This window comes from Pezoporus occidentalis, unplaced genomic scaffold (assembly GCF_034315485.1).
Source record: "Pezoporus occidentalis ecotype Australia unplaced genomic scaffold, CSIRO_AGI_Poc_V1 ctg150, whole genome shotgun sequence".
Classification (NCBI taxonomy): Eukaryota; Metazoa; Chordata; class Aves; order Psittaciformes; family Psittacidae; genus Pezoporus; species Pezoporus occidentalis.
Window position 1 is genome coordinate 848,090 of NW_026913317.1, and position 23,334 is coordinate 871,423.

Below are 23,334 nucleotides of genomic sequence, written 5' to 3' on the forward strand. Positions count from 1 at the left end.
ATCAAGTATGGGTACTAAGGGCATGATTCCAACCTAAGAACATGAGCTTTCTGTGAAGGTTAAGGGGATGTCAAGCTGGATTTACTTTAAAAAATAAAGAATAAATTCCACTGCCATGTCCATCAACAGTTACGCTCTTATTTAACCTAGTGAAGTTGCTGGTAGCTAAAAAGAGCAAAATTATTACGAGGTAAAGTTTTAACTCACAAGGGAGATTTCATGCTGACAAATAAATGTGTTATTTGGGGGGAGATGTAGCTAATGATTTTGCATTGGCAGTGCTTTCACCCTGCGTCACCATCTGGCCTGTGCCTTTCCCCTAATGGAGACAGGAAACAACTATTTGAACAGCAAATGCAGCCCAGACAGCCAAATGCATCCTCCAGCAATCATTACTGGGAGGGTCAGAGTTGGGAACTGCTGCCCTTTCCTGATGAGTAGAGAATGAGAAGAACAGAGGCACAACAACTCCACACACATTGCCCTGGAGAGTACTGAGCTAGCAGTTCTGATGCATCTGAGTGAAAAAACAGGCATGTGCATCCCACAGCCATCTGATGCTATGTCCATTAGAGAAAGACGTTAGGAGTCACACTTTGTGAATTTAATTCACTGCTTCAGCGCCATAACCCAAAGATTGGCCAAAGTGTACAGCCACATGTGATCCCACTTCTTACTACGGTCAGAACATCAAAATTTGACTAGATCATGAAAGAGCTGTTTGGAATTTTACCTACTGACTAAGCGTAGCGCATGAAATTTTATTCCCGAATACAGGAAGGAGGCAGCATCTCAGTTTATGGAGCACTGTGTATTCACAGCAAAGTTGGACCAGGAAGCACTGAATTCCTCTTTCAATTGAAATGAGGTACACAGAAGAAACATTAGAGCTTTATGAAGATGAATCATACATAGGTTTTGTTGATTAAAAGGACTTGTCTGTTTCTTCCAGTTTTGATCTAAAAACATAAAGAAAGGGAGAACTACTACTTCCTCTGATGGTTCATTCCAGAGGATACAGCTTGAATTATCTGCTTTCAGCTTCTAGACATTTAAGTTTTTTCTACTAGACTCAACAGCTAGACATTTAAGTTTTTTCTACTAGACTCAACAGCTCCTTACTATTCAGCACTTTCCATGAAGTTACTGATTGCTGTGCAAGTCACTTCTCAAACTACTTTTCACTAAATAACGAAGACTGACATCTTTCAGATTCACACCAAAGGAATTTTCTGAAGAATGCTATTCCTTTGCTCTTTTTTTGTGCCCTCTCCAATTTTTCAATGTCCTTTAAGAATTCAGATGCCAGAAAATACATGCAGTAATCCAGTTTTAGTCTCAGCAGTGCTATATATACATAGGGAAAGGCTGACTTCTTATTCTACCTATTTATGGAGGCTTTGCTTGCCATTCTTACATATTACCCTATTATTTCTTTTGTGGTAATGATTTTGTGAGACAGAGACAGTATTCCACGATATAACTACCATTTTTTTAGTTTCGGCCTGTGTGCCCTGGTTCTATAACTGTATGATAAAATTTACCATTTCAGAATGTGGGGGTTTTTTTTCATTTAATTTCCCACTTACAGAAGAATCCAAATTCTTCTATTTTGACTCATTACCATGTCATTAGCCATTCACAAGCTTTTGAAGCATCCGTACATAGAAGTTATTTTATATTTTCTCCAGACCTTTTCAAAACAAATTAATGCTATTCTGGTCATTTCTGTGGACTTACACTAGCAACTGGCATTGAATTGGGATCCTCCATTAATGACATTTTAGAAACTCTTGGTTTGTAAACTGTGTAATTAGCTTTTCATAAATACAGTGCTATTACTTTACTAGAATATTGTATAACAATCAGTAGAACACCTTGCAAAAGCATGTGTCTATAATGGCTACTTAGTTGGTTTTTATACAAAGTATATAATAAATCAGATTTCTTTTCCATTAATAATGTCTACTGAGTGACATTAATTATATTCCTGTCAGGTATTCTTTATTAAATTAATCTAACATTATAAGTTTCATTCTTTTGCTTAGAACTGATATCAGACTCACTGCCATACAGTCATTTCAACCACTATTATCCCTTTTATGAATGCTTGCACGATATTAGCTTTGTTCCAGCCTTCTGGGACTTTCCCCAGCAAGATTTGTTCAGAGGTTACATCAGAGCTGTAGACTGCTGAGTTGTAGGCTGAGACCTTTGGTTACAATTTTTCTAAGTTTACTGATATTTTAGATCTAGCAAAGACTTACCACATTTTAGAAATATTTCTTAAAGGATCTATCTGGTTGTTGCATAATCATTATCACATACTTATTAACAAAAAGAACTTTTGTTATTGGGATTTTTATGGACTTTTATTATCATTGGAATTATTTTTTGCTTAATGTAGTTACATACCTACTTACCCTCCTTGCTCTTGCCCTGGTGTTGTCACATTCTTCTGTTAACTTCTTGTATCTCACATCTCTCAGTTTCCACAAATGCGTATTTACATTCTCCTTTCTCCGTTCACTATAGGTCTGTTAATTCCTATTTGTTACCTTTACTTTTGCACTCAGTGCAGATGGACTTGCAGCTAAGATTTCCAGCATCTTTGAATCATTACTTTTTTTATTAGCCAACATTTCAAGAATTCAGATATTTCATTCATATATTTGTCAGATTTTTCCTCCCAATTATTTCCACTTCCATTTTTCTCAACCATAGAAAATTATCCATTTAGAAGAATCAACATTTTACTGCTGGGGAATGTGCTTTGCTTTTCTACACTGACTGCAATTAGGTCACAAAAATCACCCATAGGGCAGTCATGAAAATCGCTCCTAGGGCAGTGAAATCACTCCTAGTGATTCTATTCCAGGAAGTTATTCATATTTATCAATTCTAATGATATCTTAAATTAAAAATACATCATGTTGGGCATGGAAACTTTCCATTAGAAACCTTTTTTTTTACAAAAATTTTGTCTTTTACCAGTGAGTTTGACAAAACTCCAGCACATAGACCTCCCACCGCATTTGTTAATATGCATTCAAAATCCCACAATTTTGTGTTATCAAGAACTCCAGAATGCCATGTCTCTTTTAACTACTTTGTTTGTCCTGGGAGGTTTCATCCATTTGTTTTATGAGCCCAGTAGCTTGACTACTCCCATAAGCTTTCAGGATTGGCTTTCTGACTGATGAGGGTTTCGGATCACCATTTTTGTTAACAAGACCTCACAACAGCTATTGCATGCAACAAGAATCTCTCATTTTCTGTCTGTTCTCTCCCTTCACATACACTTTGCTAGATTACAATTAAGTACTATAATGCACACATTATGACTTTCTCACATTGTATGTGCTTACTTATTTTTTTTTTCTACAAGTTTGGGTTTTATGCATTTCTAACTGCTCATGATCAATTCTTTTATAAACCATCAGGAAGAACATGTTTCTATGAGTTTCAAGGGTGTGATTTCCATGAGAAAGGAATCGATATTTAGAAAATGGTACTCTTTCCACTTGGCCAGTGGAGTAGGATGAACATCGCACTTGTGAAAGTTTGCAGCAATGACAGCATTTCTCTTTTGCCTCAGGGGACTTGCTGTTGATCTGTTTTTCTATATCACCCTTCATACTGTATGGTCATTTAATGCCTTCTTCTTTTTGATATCTATTAAAAACTGTATCACCAAAAGAACTTACTGTCCTTAAAACTACACAGTTTGAGTGAGAACAGAATCTGGATCATTCTTTTCCTTCATAGTACATACTGGACAAATACCTTGGACAAATGAAACAAATTACTGAAATGGAGTTCTGGCTTTTTTTTTTCCTTTTTTTTTTTTCCCCTCCCATTCTGCTTTGTAAAGTTATTCAATTAGTTCTTACAATAGTTTATGTAGTTTAATATTGAGAAATAATTGAGGTTACTTCCACAAAACCATCTTAATCTGCATTTTTTCTGCAAGATGGACAATCTGCAACAAACCTGAGATGCCTCTTCTCATGAACATATTAAGACACTTCTCGGTTTAATGCTCAGAGGTGCATAGCTTCTAATGAGGGTTTAGAAAAGAATAGCTCGGGGGGGGGGGGGGCGGTTGGAAGGGAAAAAAAAAAGAGAGAAAAAAAGAGGAAAAAATAAAGAAAAAAGGCACCTTCAATTTTAGCACATACGGCATACGGTTAAATGCATGCTAACTCTTAGCCAGCTAGCTGAAATAGAAGTAAGTAGAACCATTATTTGTCAGCTAGTTGTTTTCTGTAAAGATTTATCTTTAAGGTATAATTAACCTTAACTAAAATCATCACATACTTTTTGTAAACAGACACCAAAGCTCTGTACTTTATTTTTCTGTTAAAAAAATGTTCAAGAATGTTTCTTACCATTGTTTCTCACCTTGAGCTACACGTTATTTGCTGATGCTACACTATAGATAAGTTTAATGAAAAAAGTCAAAGCATTTTCACAACGAAATCCAGTTGTTTTCAAAACTATTCAAATTACATGTAATTCCACTGAATTAATGTAAACTCTACTGCTATGACCTTTCCTAATTAAAAATCTTCTGTCTTGACACAGGCTGAAAAATAAATTAAAATTACTTAAACTAATATGTAAAGCTCTTTTGATAAAACTGAAAACATACTATAACAAACTCATTTTCACAGTGCTTCATTATTATTACTTGGACTAAGTTATTTCATTTGTTTTGACCTACCTCTTCAACTTAAGAGAAACATCTGATATTTCATAACTGATCTTTCTCAGGTGGTACTGATCGTTGTCCAATGACACTGGACAATGACATTGGACATGAGTAATTTTTTATTGTCTACTGTCGAATATTGAGATGTTCTGTGGTTTATGGCATTACATTCTGATTTCTCCTTTGTTAACGGACATAAACTAGTCAAATATATCTGCATTTTAGTACTTAACAAAAAGCTGTTATTTTAATATGTCCTCAGCTCAAGTATATCATGCAGCTGAACAATGAATTTTCTATTCACTGCTAATCATGAAAATTATTTTTATATATATATATATATACAGTGAAATAAACATTTCAAAATATTAATTTTGACACACAAGATCACAGGAATAACTTGTGCTTTGTAGAAAAATCACTTTTTCTAGAAACTCTTGATCCTAGTTTCACAATTGTATTAGTAGATAAGTCACACATTTTTAAAACGTGTCTAGTATCCACACAGAACATTGCACAATTCTTTTTATCTTTTTCCTATGTCTTCTGAGCCATGTCTGTATGTCACCATTTTCAAATTCCATCTGACTGAAAATGAGCTACTTTGTGTGGTAAGAATGGGGAATTCACAAGCTTCCCATTAAACAGACTGAACATATATCAGTATGACTGTCTCTTTTAAAAGATTCATTGCAGAGAACAACCAAAAATAGATGGCAGGTTGAAATGTATTATATCCCTTTTCAATTGAATAGCTATCTTTAAGGGGGAGGGGTAGAGACAAGAATATATTTGGCTGATATTTATTAGGGAGCTTACAGTGATTAATGGGACCTGTTCCCTTTGACATTTCACTCCACCCTTCATTTCAAATAGATATTCATTCTGTCACTAGAATTGTTGCTGATACTAAGATATGCTTATAAGACTGATGTACGTATTGTAAGGTATTAAATTACAATGTTTAGAGATGAGGAAAAGAACTCTAGTATGAAGTCAACCTGTTGTGTATGCAGCTACATAACAAACAGGGAACGGAGGAAAGCAACATCCAAGAATAATTCTTTCCTTTAGAGCCAAAGTTCTGACAAAATTTGAATAGAATCATAGAATCATAGAATAGTTAAGGTTGGAAAGGACCTTAAGATCATCCAGTTCCAACTCTCCTCCCATGGGCAGGGACACCTCACACTAAACCCTGTCACCCAAGGCTCTATCCAACCTGGACTTGCGCATCGCCAGGGATGGAGCATTCACAACTTCCTTGGGTAACCCATTCCAGTGCCTCACCACCCTCACAGTAAAGAACTTCTCCCTTATATCCAATCTAAACTTCCCCTGTTTAAGTTTTAACCCATTACCCCTTGTCCTATCACTTCAGTCCCTAATGAAAGGTCCCTCTCCGGCATCCATATAGGCCTCCTTCAGATACTGGAAGGCTGCTATGAGGTCTCCACATGGAGCTGCTGGAGCAAGTCCACAGGAGGGCCACGGGGATGATCGGGGGCTGGAGTATCTACCATATGAAGACCAACTGAGAAATTTGTCTTCAAATTGGGAGGGACTCTTCATTAGGGAAGCATCCTGTTGATATTGGAAGGCTATGAGGTCTCCACCCAGTCTTCTCTTCTCCAGGCTGAACAGCCCCAACTTTCTCAGCCTGTCCTCATATGGGAAGTTCTCCAGCCCTCTCATCATCCTCGTGGTGCTCCTCTGGACTTGTTCCAGCAGCTCCATGTCTTTTTTATGTTGAGGACACCAGAATTGTACACAATACTCCAAATGAGGTCTCACGAGAGAATAGGGTCTTTACAGGTCAGATATCTCCGCAGAGCTGAACGACATTGAGTGCAAAGATACAAACAGATGCAGATAAAACCAGACAAAAATATTTGTCTGATATTTCTTTCGTAGGGTTGTTACTGAATTGAGCAAGTAGCTAGGTGGTATCTGTCACCAGTGATCTGATTCTACATCACTAAGGCTGGGAAATTTTCTCAGGGTAGATTAAGTCACTCTTCCACTCATTTTTATTATATAAATAGGCAAGCTAAGTTGTGAAAATCTGTTAGTAAAGTTTTAATTGATACAGAAATGGTCTTGCAAAGGCATTTGGAGCCCTTCAACATCATATGAAATTCTTCAGGATTTTTGCATGACTATTCTCAACCTAACACTACAGGAATACAGTTCTTAGTATGATTTGAGAAAGAAAGCGAACGTTTCTAGTAAGTCCACTGTAAATAAGATTCCTTGTGACATGCTGCATTGTTCCTGGCTTGTTCTTGAATAGAAATATAAATGAATAGATTTTCAGCCCTTGATTACTCATGTTGAATCCCCACATCATGATACACATCATTCCTCAACATTTGACAAACTGGCTTTTGCTTGAATATTCAATACACATCCCCAGTGCAACTGTCCCTAAATGTCAACAAAAGCTCAAGCAAGTACCCTGTTTGCTTAGAGTGGACCTCAAACCAGAGGTAAATAGGCTTCTGCATTTTAAGCATAAAACGACTTTCTTCAGTGATAAGTCACAGAAATCCACAAGGCAGAGCAAATATTCACTGGTTACTGCTTTTCTTCTAATTTCATTTTCTTTGTTTATAACCCTTCAAGGGTACAAGATGCTTTGCTTTTACCGGTCTCATTAGTAAGTTACAACTAGTTGTTTTCTGGTGTCATTCTTCTGCACCATTCAGTTGATGAGAGCACTTGCTTGCTAAAACAATTTTTTAACACATTTGTTACCAGACCCTTGACAACATGTAGACAAAAAGTTTCAACTTGCTTCCATTTGTTTTCTTAAAGTTCGGCTGAAAGTAGATTTGGAGCAACGGGGAATAAGGTCACAATTTCAGAAGATCACACATGAAGCTGCTTCAAGTAAGAGTATTCTGCTTTTCTTTAGGGCATATCAAGAACCCAGAAGTCTTAGCAGTGTGCCAGACAGAGCATTATTTCACAAGATTTTGTATCCCACTTCCCATCTTGCTTTCTACTCAATTCATCTACCACACAGTCCCTGTGACACTAATACATAGGTCCATATGAGGAGCATGTCTATGTCCTTTATCTGCTGGCATTTGGTAACAAAATAGATTATAAACAGTAATTTGACCAGGAAACAAGATTTATCAGCATTTCATGTGCTTGTAAGGGGCTTGTTACTACTTGTATTTGCAACACTAAGCATGGTGGGCAAAACCCACAGCCTCACCTTTTCTGAATGTCTGACAAGCAGGACAGTCTTTCTTTTCCCAAGACCAGAGCATACCTTGAATTTCATTAAATTCCCTTTACTTTCTTCCTGGACAAGAATTGCCCTGTACCTGAATAAACAGAGTAACCTGCCCCAGTCTGGAAGTAGTATAGAGAGATGCCTTTTTTGTCCATTAGGGAGAAATACTGAATTTGGGGAGTTAAGGAGATAGTAGAAAGCCATGCCTTCGCTTTTCATCCCAAACACAAAGACTCCATGAAGAATGGGCAAAGTCAGAGAAGGTCTTCTGACCTTCTACATTAATTCTCCCTCAGATTATCTCTCTTTGCTTTTGCCAAAGAATTTCTTATTAACATTGGGAAATCCCCTTGAGCCGTGCTGTGATGTAAGGACAAATAAAGCTGTAAATATGAACACAAGATAGTAACAAAATTCCATTGGTTACATTTTATTACATGGTGTTCTTTGTATTTATGGAAGTCAGCTCTTTCTTAACGGAGAAATGTTAAGTTTCTACTTAGTATAACTGATCAGGCTGTAATAATGTCAGAGTAACTAAACAAAAATTAATCTATGAAAACAATGCATATTTCGCATTACTAAAAATATGTAAACTATGCAGACTTCTCTGTGCTCCTTTTCAGTAAAATACTGATAGAATACTAAGCTTAGTACACAATTTAATATGAAGTGCATTTAGTTGCATTTCTAATATAATTGGTAGTTTAAGATTTTAATTTAAAATGTAAGGTATAAACTCTGTGTTTGTGATTAATATCTTCTAAGTCTATGCCTCTGAGAGAGGGGATTTTGAGCATTCATTTTGATGGCAAAATGTGAATTATATTAGGGGAAGTGGAGGGTAATTATTTCCAGAATAAACATGCTGATTTTTTAATAAAAGTACAAAGAACACCCAGCTTCCTTCTCTTGTCCCTGTATTATCGTAAAGTTGTCATATTGCAAAAGTGTCTCATTCAGATCTGAATTTAGACAGAGAACAGTACTGCTTGGCTCTGGAAACAGGTACAGCACCTCTGTCTCTAATTTTTAACTGTCTTTGATCTTGTTGTAGTAGGCAAGCTGTTGTTGGCCCTTCTTTTTGTTCTGTTTTGGTTTATTCCTTCTCACCCTCAATCTTATACAAGCAAAAGTGCCTATGGATTGTAAAGATACCTACACTGTTCTATTTGTAGGCTGCAGCAGTAAAAAAGTATCATAATCCTAGAAACTCTAGCATAAAGTCAGCCTGTCCAGAAATTTATATATGCACACAGAGGACATACTCATCGTCTTTCTTTATATAGCCTTAGTCAGTTGTCCACAGCAGCTCTGGTAACAAAAAGTAGCTGAGAATTCATAAATGCTTTGGTGCAGGGAGCCAAGATTGGCTCCAAAATATGTTGGAACCAGTCTCAGTCCCAGTGAAGGCAGTCCTTAAATTTGGACTAAGGTAGGGAAGTCTGAATCTTTTAATTGTGAAATGCAGATAGCAACTGTCAGACTCATTCAGGGCAACAGGGCTGCAGAGCCATCCTGTAGAACCATGGTGGATTTTCAAGGATCTCTATTTGTGAAATGTGGGGCTTCTGCATAATTAGGACAATTGCCTAAATGCCACACTGTCTCATTTTCAGAGATCCTTTGAGCTTGGCATATGTAATGGCCTGCGAAAATTTTGTTCCCAGGAACGCTGAATCAAAATAGTTGCTTGGGATGTGTCATTTCTCAAAGTTTTCTTGTCAGAATTTTTTATACAGGAATGGAGGATCCTTAATTTGGAATGCCTCTACTGTTGTATTAATTGTATTGCCCTCTCCCAATTGCTTATAAAGGAAGCTATTGCAATTCAAATAAATTACTAAAGTTGTATCTAGAAGATACAGCCTGATAAAAATCTTTCCTAAAATCTTCTATAGAAAATCACTGGAAAGGTGAGTAGAATCAGAAAGAACCAGACTGATTGGGTTTGATGTGCCTACTTTGTACTGCTTTCATGAAGCAAGTCAACTTTAAATACTATGCAGCCAGATATTTAAATAGGCTTTCCTTCACCAGAATTGCCAAATGATGCAATATATCCTTATATAACACTAACATATCTTAAATCTTTATTTCTTAAATATTTATTGACACTTATGTATGCATTTTGGTGGTTATTTGTTAAACACCAGCCTGTCTGGTCTTGTGAAAATCACACTGTTGAATGCATAGCTATAGAATCATACATCATGACTGCACAGCGTTTAGGGAACCAGAATCTTTTCTTCACATATGGATGTTTTGCCACTTATTTAACTAGATGGAATAGTAGGCTTTAAAATGGCAGAGACAAAAGAAAACAATCCCTTATAACCATGGAATTCAAGCTGAGAAGAAAATATCCAGCTTTTCTCTTTATCTCCAATGATGATAACAAGAGAGCACAACAGGTATATTTCAATATTATTTCTCAATGGCAGTCTTTAGAAAATCCAGATATATTCCTGGATATTGAATCTTTTAATTATAAAGGTATACTTATTCTGTTTATATCATCCACTTGCCCTGTTCCATTACATGAGAAATGCAGATTCCAGAAACCTCATTACAATTTTCATTGCTCATCAGAAGCATTCCTTACTCTTGAAATGCTCAGTGTAGAGACAGAACAGGGAAAACCATGCTGTGTGCAATGAAGAGCAGTGGAATGCCAGAGTGTAAATACCAGATAAGATTATTTATAGACTACCTACTTGTTAATATTTCTTTACTGCCATCAACTACAACTCTGAGCATATCTTTTGAATTTGCTAGTATTCTTTCTTTGTATCCAAATCTTATTTTTCTGTCAACGTAAGATCTTCCTGGTTATTTTGTATTTTGTGTTTCTTTATTGCCATTTCTATAGAGATAGATACTGATAAATGGATAGCAGATAACAGTTTCTGCACTGAAGACAAACACCAACAGTGACTACAACAGGCATTGTATTTTGGTTAATTGTGGAATTCCAATTCCAGTAATTCGCACAACGGAAATATTCTGTGCCTCTTAGAAAGTCTAGATGTCTTGGAAAAATTTAAGGTTAATGAACTACTGGACTCATTCATTTGCATGCTGGTGTAATTGGTCTTCAAAGGAACTCTGCTGAATTATACCAGATATGAATCTTTCCCATTTTTTGTTCCCAAAATATTTCTATATCCAGCTCAAATTTTTAACCCTGTGCTATTTTTTGCCCTGTTCTTAAGCTATAGACTGACAAACAGCTTCTGCATCTCCCCAGAGATGTGAATCCGTAGCTCCAGTACAAAAGAGGTTTGTAAATACTTGAGGGCAGAATGTTCTACATAAATGGGAGATAGTGTCATTACTTAGCACTGTGGGAAGCATTTCAAAAGCTGCAAAAAGCAGGAAAGTTTTTAACAAAGCCCTTGTCATCCTCATTTGCAAAACAAATAAATATTTGATCTGCTTGAGTCCAGTGTTCTTCAAGGCAAGGTGTGCCTCAGCCTAGCTCCACTTCCAGTCCTTTGTGTTTGAGGGATATCTCCTCAACCTATAAATCTGCATTTCAAAACATAGCCTATATCGTAAAATAGTGTTTCCTTCCAAACAAATCAATAAATATAATTTTGACTGTTTAAACTCAAAATGTATTTTTATAAGTTAGCTAAAACCACAAAGATTATTTCTAAATTCTTTTCAGACCCTCAGTTTAAGCAGTCTATGTTGCAATGCTTGGCCTGCAGCACTTCTATTTTTAGCTCTAATGGAACAGTCTTAAATTGCTTATTTTCTGTTTACTAAAGTCATTGAGCTTGTAACCATGGCAACTGTGGCAAGTGCCACAGCTTAACTGTTTTATTAAATGGATTGAAGGTACAGCTGCAAAACTTGAAAGGCTAGCATGTCAATTTTATACATAGCTCAAAGTGGCATATATACTACATTATAGCAAGCACTGTATTAAATATGAGGAGCCAGAATCCGACCTTGGTTATAATGATATAAATCTTTACTATCTCTCTCCTCAACAGGAAAAAAAAAAGGGAAAAAAAAAAAGAAATTATTCTTGTGTAACCCAGATCAGTATCTGTTTTTGTCAGATTGCACAGCCTGTCAAGTTTCAGTGATTACTGCATTTGAATGCATAAATTGCAGATGATGCACATTAAACCAGTCCCTAGTTATCATGGAAATGCATTATCTCACAGTTGTGCTTGCATGAAGCTTTTAGCACATTATTTGTATTGCTTACAGCATTCACATTATTTTTGGAACCACTATGTTCTGTTAGGTTAATAGAAAGAATTAAATCAAACTAATGACTCTGTCAAATTAAACTTCTTAAGAGTTATACTGGAAGAATTAACACAAAGAATTGTTTAAATCTCTAATTAGACATTTGAACGAGAACACCCTGAGTACAGAGGTGTTGAGAAATTGGACTTTCTGTTCATTTCAGTGTAACTTGGATATGCTCCATATATATGAAAACTAGGGTACCTTTAAATTCATACTTCAAATTGTGTATGGCAGTTAAGTCAAATACTTCTGAAGATTATTGAAAATTGTTACCACGGGGTAGAAGTCTTTTGTGAGAACATAAAAGCCCATGGGATCAGATAAGAAATATAACTTTTAACAAAAACTGAAACAACATTATACAGACCCTGAAAGAGAATAAAGAGTGTTGAGGGTTAAAATAAGGATAGTGATATATTTACACCCATAAATATTTAATGCATGATTCATCCTGTTGTAATAGAATAAAAAGCTCGAAGAATGTGTGACATTTAGAAGAATGGGGTTCTGCTTTCTTCACTAGTGTTGTGTTTGGAACAGTGTTTGCATTGCTACTTCTGGTGCTAAATGTCTCAGATCACAAGTGTGTCTATCTATCTAGATACTCCCAGTGAATAAAAAACAAAAGGTAAAATTGACATTTTAAAGGAGAAATCTTTTAGAAGAGCTAATAATCTAATAAATTATCAAAAAATGTATTTCTTTCTATGAAAATATTCCTGTTTAAGTATAATGTGCATCATGTTCAATTAATAAATTTAAAGAAATATTCTTCACTATCGATGTAACTGGAATTACTGGAGTGAAAAAAAAAAGTGAAGTTTTCTTTCATTTATGTATTTTTTTTCTCCATTTGCAGGATCTACTTTCATTTGCAACACCCACATAATTCCAGTGAAAAATCAAGAGGGAGTAGCAATGATGTTTATTATTAACTTTGAGTATGTTACAGATGAAGAGAATGTGGTATCTCCTGAGAAGTGCAAGCCAATATTGCCATCCAAACTTGTAAATCGTAAGTTTTTAAAAGTTGTCAGTTCTCTGCTTACCTCTGCTTTTAGCTGGGACAGTAATTAACCTGGGCAATAATAATACCAGAGAAATTATGCAGTTCACATTGCTTGATTCATTTAAGATAAAATTCAAAAGAATGATGAGTTATATATAGCAAACCTGATGTAATGTTGGCAAGATAATCTATCAAATCTTTGGTAGCACTAACGGCACAGATCTTGTGAGTACTACTAGGAAATGTAAAATCATTAAAACATTTCAGAGAAATACATTGCCCTTGACAAAAATTATTATGAATGGAAAATTGAAAAAAATAAATCATTATGATACTGCCCAAATATTTCATCTTAGCTTATTCAGAATTGAATATTTCTATCTTCCTTTCTGATTAAAAATAGTTGGTGGAGTGTGTGATAAAAAGGACTAGAAAATATAAATCACAGAATCATAGAATCATAGAATAATTAGTGTTGGAAAGGACCTTAAGATCATCTCGTTCCAACCCCCCCGCCATGGGCAGGGACACCTTACGCTAAATCATATCACCCAAGGCCTCATCCAACCTGGTCTTGAACACTGCCAGGGATTCACAACCTCCCTGGGCAACCTATTCCAGTGCCTCACCACCCTAACAGGAAAGAATTTCTCCTTATATCCAATCTATACTTCCCCTGTTTAAGTTTTAACCCGTTATCCCGTGTCCTATCACTACAGTCTCTAATGAGGAGTCCCTCCCCAGCAATGTGGAAAACCAAGTTAAAACATAATTAAACATTCTGATTTTACCAAATTGAAGTATTTAAATTGGCTTGAAGGATGTGGGTGTTTTCGGTTATACAGAAAAGGCTTTTGTTTCAGTTTTACTCTGGAACATTAAGTATTGTCAAAATCAGAAAACTCTGCACAAAACAAAGTTGACTTCTTACACAGATACACTGTGCAGCTTTCTGTCATACTATCTGCAGAACGTGTGCTCTTTTCCTGACCTTCACTTTGCGCAGAAACAGCACATGATCCTTCTGCTTTGCATCTGCACTCACATAATTGCTCCCACTACAAGATTTCCCAGGACATGTCCCCATTTGTACAAGCTCTTAGTAAAGCACAGCATGCTCTTATGGTGAGCATTAACACTCTCCCCTGGCTGGCTCAGCAGCTGTTGGAAAACACCTTTTCACAATGTAATAATCTTTAATGTTAGTACGATAAAGGGACCTGGAATCTAACTTGCTGATTGTTATATCAACACTTAGCTTTCTCTAGATAGGAGACAAAGACCAGTATGATCTTCACTGCAAGAATCAAGGGGAGAATTTTCCCAATGTAAGCGCTGTGCTACCTGAAGTGATGACATGCTATATTATTTTTCCTGCTAGTTACGTTGAGAAGACTATAAGGAGGAAGCCTGTAGCTGTGCATGTAACACCACTACCAGGTTCCTTCTGATGAAAGCAGTCTTTGCCGTTCTTCATAATCTGGATATTCTGCACTATATCTTCTGGACAAAATGCAGGATCTCACTCAAAGCTCTGTAACTTCTGAAAAAAAATACATAAAGTCCCCCCATCATTCACATTTTTAAAAAGTTACAATTTATTTCTATGACTAATTGAGATACTAAGAAATATTGTTTTCAGTAAGCATGGAGAGAGAGTTCTGACTGAATCACTCCAGATGGGCCAAAGTCCTTCCACTTATGTCTGTATAAACCTACAATGGCAGTCAATGCAAGACTGGGGAAAAGAAAATTCCCATTACTGGAAACTAGCAGTCTGCAGATAATTATTGTTCACCAAATATCACATGATTTCAAAGAGCCTTTGCAAATATTCTTTACAATACGTATTTAAAATCTCGTGCTTTTATGCTTCATTTTCTTATTCTGTTTTGCAGGGGGGGGTTGTTGGTTTGTTTGTTTGTTTTTTATTGGTTTTTTTTAATAACCAATACAGCAGTATTTTTAATTTTTCTTGCGATATAAAGAACACAGTTTTATTTTTCTAGTAAAGTTATTGGAAAAAATTCCACTAAGGATTATCAGAAAAATAATAAAATTGCATCAGAAAAAAAATTATAAAAAATGTATCAAGTAAACCCCACTCATACTCTCTTTATTTCAGGATGCCATGATTTTGTGAATTTTGAACATTTTACTTCCTAGTTTAAAAAAAAAAATAAAAATTGCTGAGCTGTTCCATGCTTAATATGGTTTATTTTATTATGAAAAGTAGAAAGTAAAATACCAATTGGGGGGAGAAGAGCTTTGTGTCCTGAAAAAGAGCTGCTATATGTGAAACATCACTGTACATTTTCAAGTGTTGTCACTTGCTGCATTTTAAAGTGAAAAGCCACTAGAGAGGACATCTGCAAAAAAAAGCAGTCAGAACATCCTCTCTTGGTTTACGGTATTTACGCCTGACATAGACAGAGGATTTCCTTGCTGAGAGTTCTTGAAAAATGAATAGCTGGGGCTCCAAGTTCAGTGCATAATAGAGAAGGATCAAGGTGCAAAAGGAGGCAAAGAGAGGTGACTTGAACCATTTTCGTGCTAGTGGGTACAGCCAGATGCCAGAAACTGGCAGAAACTAGAGCAGGCAAATGGCTGCTCTTACTCCTACCTAGTTGCTTGTGGTTTCAGAGCAGACTGTTGTGTGGGCAGGATGGGAAGAATGGTGATACAAAATATGCTACAAAGCCCAGAATCCTTCTTGGCAGAGAGAATTCTCAAGAAAGAGGACAACCTGTGCAAAAAATGCAGAAATAACTGCAAGATATTGCGCACAGTCCAATGGGAGATTTGAATTACAAAAACAACCCAAACAAACAAACAAAAGCCTTGAAATTTAGAAAAGACAGAAAGTGACCAATAAGCAACAAAAGTCACAGAAAAGATATATTGTTTACCAGCAAAACCATGTTTTTTAAATCATGTTCTCACCACAAGGCAATAGCAGATCATCTAGGAGGAAGTCAGTTTTTCATCATCTTACTTCTATTTGGAACATACATCAGCAGTTAAAGCAGGTGATCTTTTCTCATTGGCTCACACACAAAATGGACAGTGATGGGAATTGGTTCATCAGAGAAGTTGGGGAGAAGCAAAGTAACAAAATCTCTTCAAATCCAGCACCAATTTAGCGGATAAAAATAGAGAACCAGCCATATAGCAAATGCAATACATCTCTGATAAACAACCAAGCAATAGCTAATGACAAAAGACAAAAGATTTCAGATTGCATTACCATCTACTACCCCAAAGTACACAGATAAAGAGAAATTTCTTCCAGAGCTCCTCAGATGGAGTTTTCTCATATTAAAGTGTGTTTTCAACATGAGAGCAAATAAAAATGACTGAGTCAGGTTGCAGAAGAGAAGACCAAAAAGTGAATACGAAACAGATTATAGTTATTTTCCTGACCCTAGAAAATAACACTTCCATTGTGTCATTCTTCCTCTAATTGATTTATTAAGAGCTGACATCAAATTTATCGAGTGTAACTTTGAAAAAAAACTTTCCTTTTTATAAAAGCATCTATACTGCTAGTTGTAGCAAACAGTTTTGAATAAGATTGCTTACCACAGTGCTTCTCACGACTGAAATCTAACACAGTGTAAGAAAAGAAGCATTTCATGCTGTCCGTAACATTCTAAGCAGACAAGAGGGATTCCAAACTGTAAAAGGTCTGAGGGCCCTCTGAAGAAATTAAATACCTACAGAAAGCAACTGAAATTTGCTAAGTTATGCTCAGAGACTACATTTAGTTCTGGATAGGCAGAAAATGAAAAGTTACCAGCTGAATACTGACAGATCTTTAAACAGTGTTTGTAAGCTCTTTAGGACAGGAAGCCTGTCTTCTTTTTATGTGCCATTATGATGGCTAACACAGCTAGGTTTTGATTCTGCATTGCACTTGGCAGATTATGATAATAATAGGTTATTAAAAAAAAAAAATCAACAGTACACTGCCAGGAGTTTAATGACCACATTTGAGTATAAATACAGTTCTTTCTAGTCTGATGCTTAAGAGCTCCTATCTTATACACACCAAAAAGATGAATAGGAAGTAATGTGAAAAGTGAAGATACTGGCTTCACAATAGCAGTGTAAAAATCCATTCAGTTGATCCTTTTGTACCATTTATTCTTCCCTGAAAGAATTTATCATCAGTTCTCTATGGCAGTCTGACTAGTTTGACTATAATCAAATAGCTAAATTTTGGAAAATCCTAGCATGCACCAAATCTGTAAAGAAATACTAAGTCACAGCCAACTGATTTTTCACTCTTTTCTGTTTCACTGCTTTTGTGATTTGCCACAATTCTATTTTTTAATGTATGCCATTTTACTAGTAAAACAAAGGAAGCATTTGTTCAAATATAACTCTTTTGGGGAAAAAAAATCCCCAGACATTTGTAGTATCTTTTCATTTAAACTTCTAACTAAATCTATTTAATATTATGCCTCTTCCATCTTTATTCGGAGAGATGAGGAAATGTCTTCTGTAAGCACTTACTCCATGGCTGGGTAACATCATCTTCTCCAATGAGGACGTGTTTGTACAATGTGCAGTTAAAGTGAGATTTATAGAAAGTAATTTCTGCTACAGGTGTCCATCATCCAATCACTCTTATTCAGTCTTATTTTAAGTCTTTTCTAATAAATTTACTTTTTACACTGCCTTTTCTCAGATTATGTAAATGTTTTATAATTCCAGAAATTAACTTCTGTACTCAAAGATGAAAACACTTAATAACTTTACCCCACCTCACTTCATCTGTGAAATGCTTAAAGAGAGAAATACTGGTTTTTCAAGGGGAACAATTTTTGTTTAGCATATTAAAGTGTTTAAATGAAAAGCTTTAACCTAAATAAGCCCTAAAAATGGATTTTACTCATATTGTAGCAGTTCTTATGGACTGTTCTCTACCACATCTGATAAGGTACTAACATTTGCTTGATTGTCACTATGATGATAAAAAATTATTCCCAAAATTGTTGTTCATAAATTTTCATGAATCTAATAGTTTGTCAAAGTTGTATAAAATGTTTAACTCCAACTGAAATAATACATAAATAATATATATCTAGCAAGACAAAAAGAGAACTCCTTTCTGTTAGACTCAGTGCAAAATACTAAATTAAGAACAGATGTGATTTTATACTGGCTTAGCAAAAAACTATGTGAACACTACTGAATTATAATTTAAATTTGTATATAGTAACAGTTGCCAACAAAAATAAGATAAAATTCCTATACAATGTGTTGTACAGACTGCATTAAACTCTTTATTATAAAATGTTAAGCTACTATAACTTCTGCATATAAATATGGTTTTTAAATTATCTATTGAGGAAAGGGAACGTAAGTGTCCAGTTTTATTCCCAAATATGTCAAGCATTCTAATCTGACATGTTCATCTACTCCACTAATTTGATGAGGAATTTTTACATAAATTTACAGAATGAGTGGTATGAATTAATACCTGATTCTCTTCTTCAGACCTGTCAAATACTTTGTGCTTGTAAAGCTAGTAACTGTAAAATATCAACATTAATCATAACACAGAATGAACACAGAGAAAATAAACAGCCATTTTACACTGACAGAAAGTCATAGATTTGAGGATACTGACTTCAATATGAAGAACGTAACTGCAAATTTTCTAGTCAAAGTAGACCATTTGTAGGGTTCTAATGTACACATACAGAAGATGAGAAGAATCTCTCAGAGCTTTAATTCTGATTTGCCTTCAAAGACTGCTGTATTTTACTGACCTATAAGTGCTTTTTCTAGCATTTACTCTAGTCCTGTCTGAAGCAAAACTCCTATTAATATATAGGCTAAAATAGTTAAAGTCAGATGAGCCAACTTTATCAAAGGTTTTATTGAATTAACTTCAAAACATTATGACTAGCTAGAAGTACTAACCTATAAGCTAATACTGGTTCCAAAACTCTGTGTTCATTATCTCATGGGAGGAAGCCCAAAAGTTATTTGATTAATCATATAAGTACATTCTGCCAGAGAGGGATATTTGAGGATTGTCTTATCATTTTCTCACTTCAAAAATCTATGAGACTATTAAAGACACCCTGGAATAATTTCTCAGGTCTTTTCCTCTAAAGGAAATGAAAGGATGTTATACATCCAATAAACATGTACTTTTTGGTTAAGGTTCAAACAAAATGAGCAGGATAATAATATTCTTAAAATAGCTAAATACCTTCCAAGCAGTAACATTTTTTAAGGTGCTTACACTTTAACAAGTTTGCCTCTCTCCTGATCCTAGAAATGGAGTTATATTTCAGGATTAAAGATCACTGAATCCACTGAAGTTACAAATAAAACAAGTACATCTGAAATGAAAATCAGGCCTTTAATTCAAAGAGCTAACTCAATAAATAGTATTTGTTTTCCTCTGTGCAGAGCATTTTGCCATATAAGTAAGCATAGCACTTTAGTGAGAGGCAAGCATATATTGTTTTCTAAACATATCTGGAAAACAATGTTGTCATGAAATATTGTATATCGTTTGAGGCATACAAGTTTGCCACATAGAACATGGCATGTATAAGCAATAGTAATCCCCTGACTTTGCCCAAAATGTAATGAGGAATTTGTTCAAAGTCTTATTTTTAGCTGCACCACAGGGAGCAAATTTATCATAAGTGAGGGCTAGTCAAGAAAAATTGTGTCCAGGAGGACAAAGGTTTCTATCTAGCCAACCAGCAAAATAGTTCTGACAGCCCCAGTGTCAATATGTATATTTGTCTGCAAGGTAAATTACTGTGAATGCTAGGTAAACTGAGACTGCGTTGAACTCTTAGCAAAGAAATATAGCCAAAAAGCAATTACCCGTAAAAGACAGAAGAACTTCTAACAGAAGAACAAATACCTAACAGCCTAATTAACAGAATAGCCATTAAGATAAATGAATTCTATTAGTCCTATTTTACAGACAGGAATACAAGTGGCTATATTTCTGTTTCCTCATGATGGTTACTGTTGGGGCTTAGATTAGAAAGGAAGCCTCCCTGAATTTTGTTCAACCACTGTAATTAGCTGTTTGCATTACAGCCTCTACCAGCCAGGATCACACAGCTACTGTGCTATATCTTGTACAAACATTCAGTAAAAAAGGCAATCTATGCTTAAAGAGATTACAAACCCAAAAGAGGAATTGACCAAGCTTTCAGTCACATTCAGTGGAGCTGACTTGTGCACATTGAGCAGGATAAGGAACACAAACTGACAATACTCTGGCTATGCGGAGACCCTGCAAATTTTCCTTTTCCTGTTTAAATAAATACATGGCAAGTATGAAAAGTGAGTATGATAAAGAGCCTTAGATTGAACTAGATACAGAAGATTTCTTCCAGTCCTATATTTTTATTCATTTCTAAGAGGTCTCTTATCCACCTGTTCTTTTCAGGACATTTAAAACAGGTGCGTTCTGTGAGGTAGCTTGAAGGCTAGGATAGTGATTTTGAAAAGTCATCCCACATTATAATACATGCCCTCGGGAAAGTATAAAGGCAATGAGTTTTACATCATTCTCTGACAGATGAGAGAGTCATCTGTCTCTATTATTCATAATAAGGACTAGCACAGAGAACTTAACATATTTGTGCACTTCTGAAATTGAGTTAGAGATTTTAACCTTGAAGAGGGAGAAATCAAAACAATCAAGCTATCTCAAGCTTAGACAAAGAGGACTCTAATAGGAAGCAGAAAAAAAAATAATTAAATGGATTTAAGCAGCTTTCAGATGGACACTGGTCATAAGGAGTTCATTTTGTTATTTTTATTACTGAACAGGGAGTAGACATTATTTTAAGGCAAGCAAACAAAATAGATCTATAGATAAAAATAAGGGGATTTACTACCACTGTATCTCATTTCTTAGGCATAGATTCCTACCATTATTACTTGATTATATTAAAAAGCATAACACCCAGGCAACGAAAGCAATCGGCAGAGATGTATAGTCTGACTTCTTCCCATAAGGTCATGAAATAAGTGAGCCTTATCAAGATCATGGAACTTCTCTAATGTCATGCTCTGAACAAGTGTCAGTGAATAGTCTGTTCTTCTTAAGGAGATTATGAATTCTTCAACTTTTCAATAAGTTTCTTCCAAACAAAATTGGCATTTCCTAGCAAAGAAATTATCACTAAGAAATTGGAAGAGGTTCCATTTCATGAGAAATAGCATGTTAGTCTGGATACACCTTCTTTAGTTTTCTGCCAACTTTAAAACTCGGTAATTGGAAATATATATTGATCTATGCAACAAACTTAGTAATTATAAAAGTGCTTCCTAATGGAATAGTTATTACATTTGCCAAATAAAAAGGCAATGTACTTTTAGAACAATCCTTCTGCAGATCACATACATTGTATATGAATTCAAGCTACCTGAATTTGCTTCTAAAATGTGTGGAAATTTTATATTCTACCAACTTTTCTTAATAGTCTGTTTATTTTTTGAATCTGTGTCTTTTTAAGCTAAAGCTTTTTGTAAATCTAGTTTAATTGTGTTTCAGATGGTAACAACCTTTCGAGTGGCTCTTCTTCAGGTAAATCTATCTTCTAAAATTCTGTCTAATAAAGTCTTTTTATTGCTTTGTTCTGGTTCTATTATTTCAAGATCTCATTACATTTTATATAACTCTAGAAGACTGCAAGTCAAAATATGGCTCTTGCTCCCACTCTCTAAATACTTATTTCTGCAAAACTATGGATATAACAGCAAAACTATTAAATCTAGTATAATTATATGACATATAAAATCCAAATGTAGTGTTGCTTTTCAGCTTATTATCACTGAAAGTTCTTGTATGCAGAGCATAAAAAAAATTCAATCAATACGAGACAAAACGTGCTGCAGAATTTGGTACTGTTATACAAATTCAGTGTTAAAAAATAAAGATAACTTCTCGAGGCTTCATGTCTCAGACAAAGGCAATATTTTTTTTATTCTATGAAGCCTGGCAACCAAGGTGATGAAGGGTTGAGAATTTCTTGAGAACTTGGTTTAATAGATGAAATGAATTCTTCTTTTAGAGCTATCAAAAAACCCACCATATTCTCAGCAAGACTAAAATACTGAGATACCCAATTTTTTTGCATATAATATTTGTTGTAATGCTTGCTATTTTATTACAGTTATTTACCTTTTTCTTCTTTTCCACTTCTGATTATGTCTAAGAAATAAAAATGCAAGAAGTCTCTTTTTTTAAAGGGACCAAATATTATTTTTCTTATGGCTTTTTCACAAAAAAAAACTGTAACTCCTATAATCTTAACATAACAAACAAGATTCAATGTAGCAATATCTCTATCAACAAATGGGAAGAAAACCAGACAGGTAAATGTACAGGGTCATATTAACATCCAAGGATATAACCATTCTGTCTTTTGAGGGAGACCTTGAGAATGTTGTTCAGACTAAATTCACTGGTCAACCACACACAGCATAGCCCTACCTTTAGCCCTAGGCTTCATTCCCTTCCTTTCATGTTTTGACAGGCTGCCTCAGAGGCCTATGTGTAGAGAGGAGGATCTGGAACCATATTGTTCTCTTAGCTGTTCTCCTCTTAGGAGAAGCATAGCCTGAAGACAAAAATGTGCCATCATTGGCACAGAGATAAAACCACTTTCTCACTTAGAATGTAAAGAAGATTGCTGTTACTGATAAAACTCAAGTGCAACCTTAAATTTCAGAGAAAACTAAAAGAACTGAAGTGCCAAAATTAAACCATACCAGAAGATTCAGAAAAAAGTGTGTATGCAGTATCTGAGAATTACAAATTTGAACATATAAAGTTAATAATTGGATATACCTTCCCTTTCCTGTCTGAAAAGAAATGAAGATTATTTCATAGCCACATCATAATTTTCATAATCTTGCAAATCAAGAAAATGACCCACTTATATATGCTTCTCTGCATTTGGGGGGAAAGAACTGAAAAAAAAAACCCAGCAATTGGCCCTTCCTGTAATACAGTAATGCATACAGTACATGCAAGTATTTGCTGCTATTTTAGACTGTCAGCGTTTAGGGATTCCGTTTCTCAAAAGCAAT

At 35.2% G+C, this 23,334-nt stretch overlaps 1 protein-coding gene across 4 annotated transcripts in view; it reads left to right on the forward strand.

Annotated features, from left to right (window-relative positions):
- Nucleotides 1-23,334, forward strand: part of KCNH7 (potassium voltage-gated channel subfamily H member 7) — a 244,992-nt gene that overhangs the window by 135,705 nt on the left and 85,953 nt on the right. For 3 of the 4 annotated variants that reach the window (XM_062611040.1, XM_062611041.1, XM_062611042.1), the window contains exons 3-4: nucleotides 13,093-13,248; nucleotides 21,794-21,826. In XM_062611040.1, coding sequence (XP_062467024.1) covers nucleotides 13,093-13,248; nucleotides 21,794-21,826 — 189 coding nt within the window. The remainder of the gene's footprint in view (nucleotides 1-13,092; nucleotides 13,249-21,793; nucleotides 21,827-23,334) is intronic. The other variant, XM_062611043.1, reaches the window with a different exon arrangement.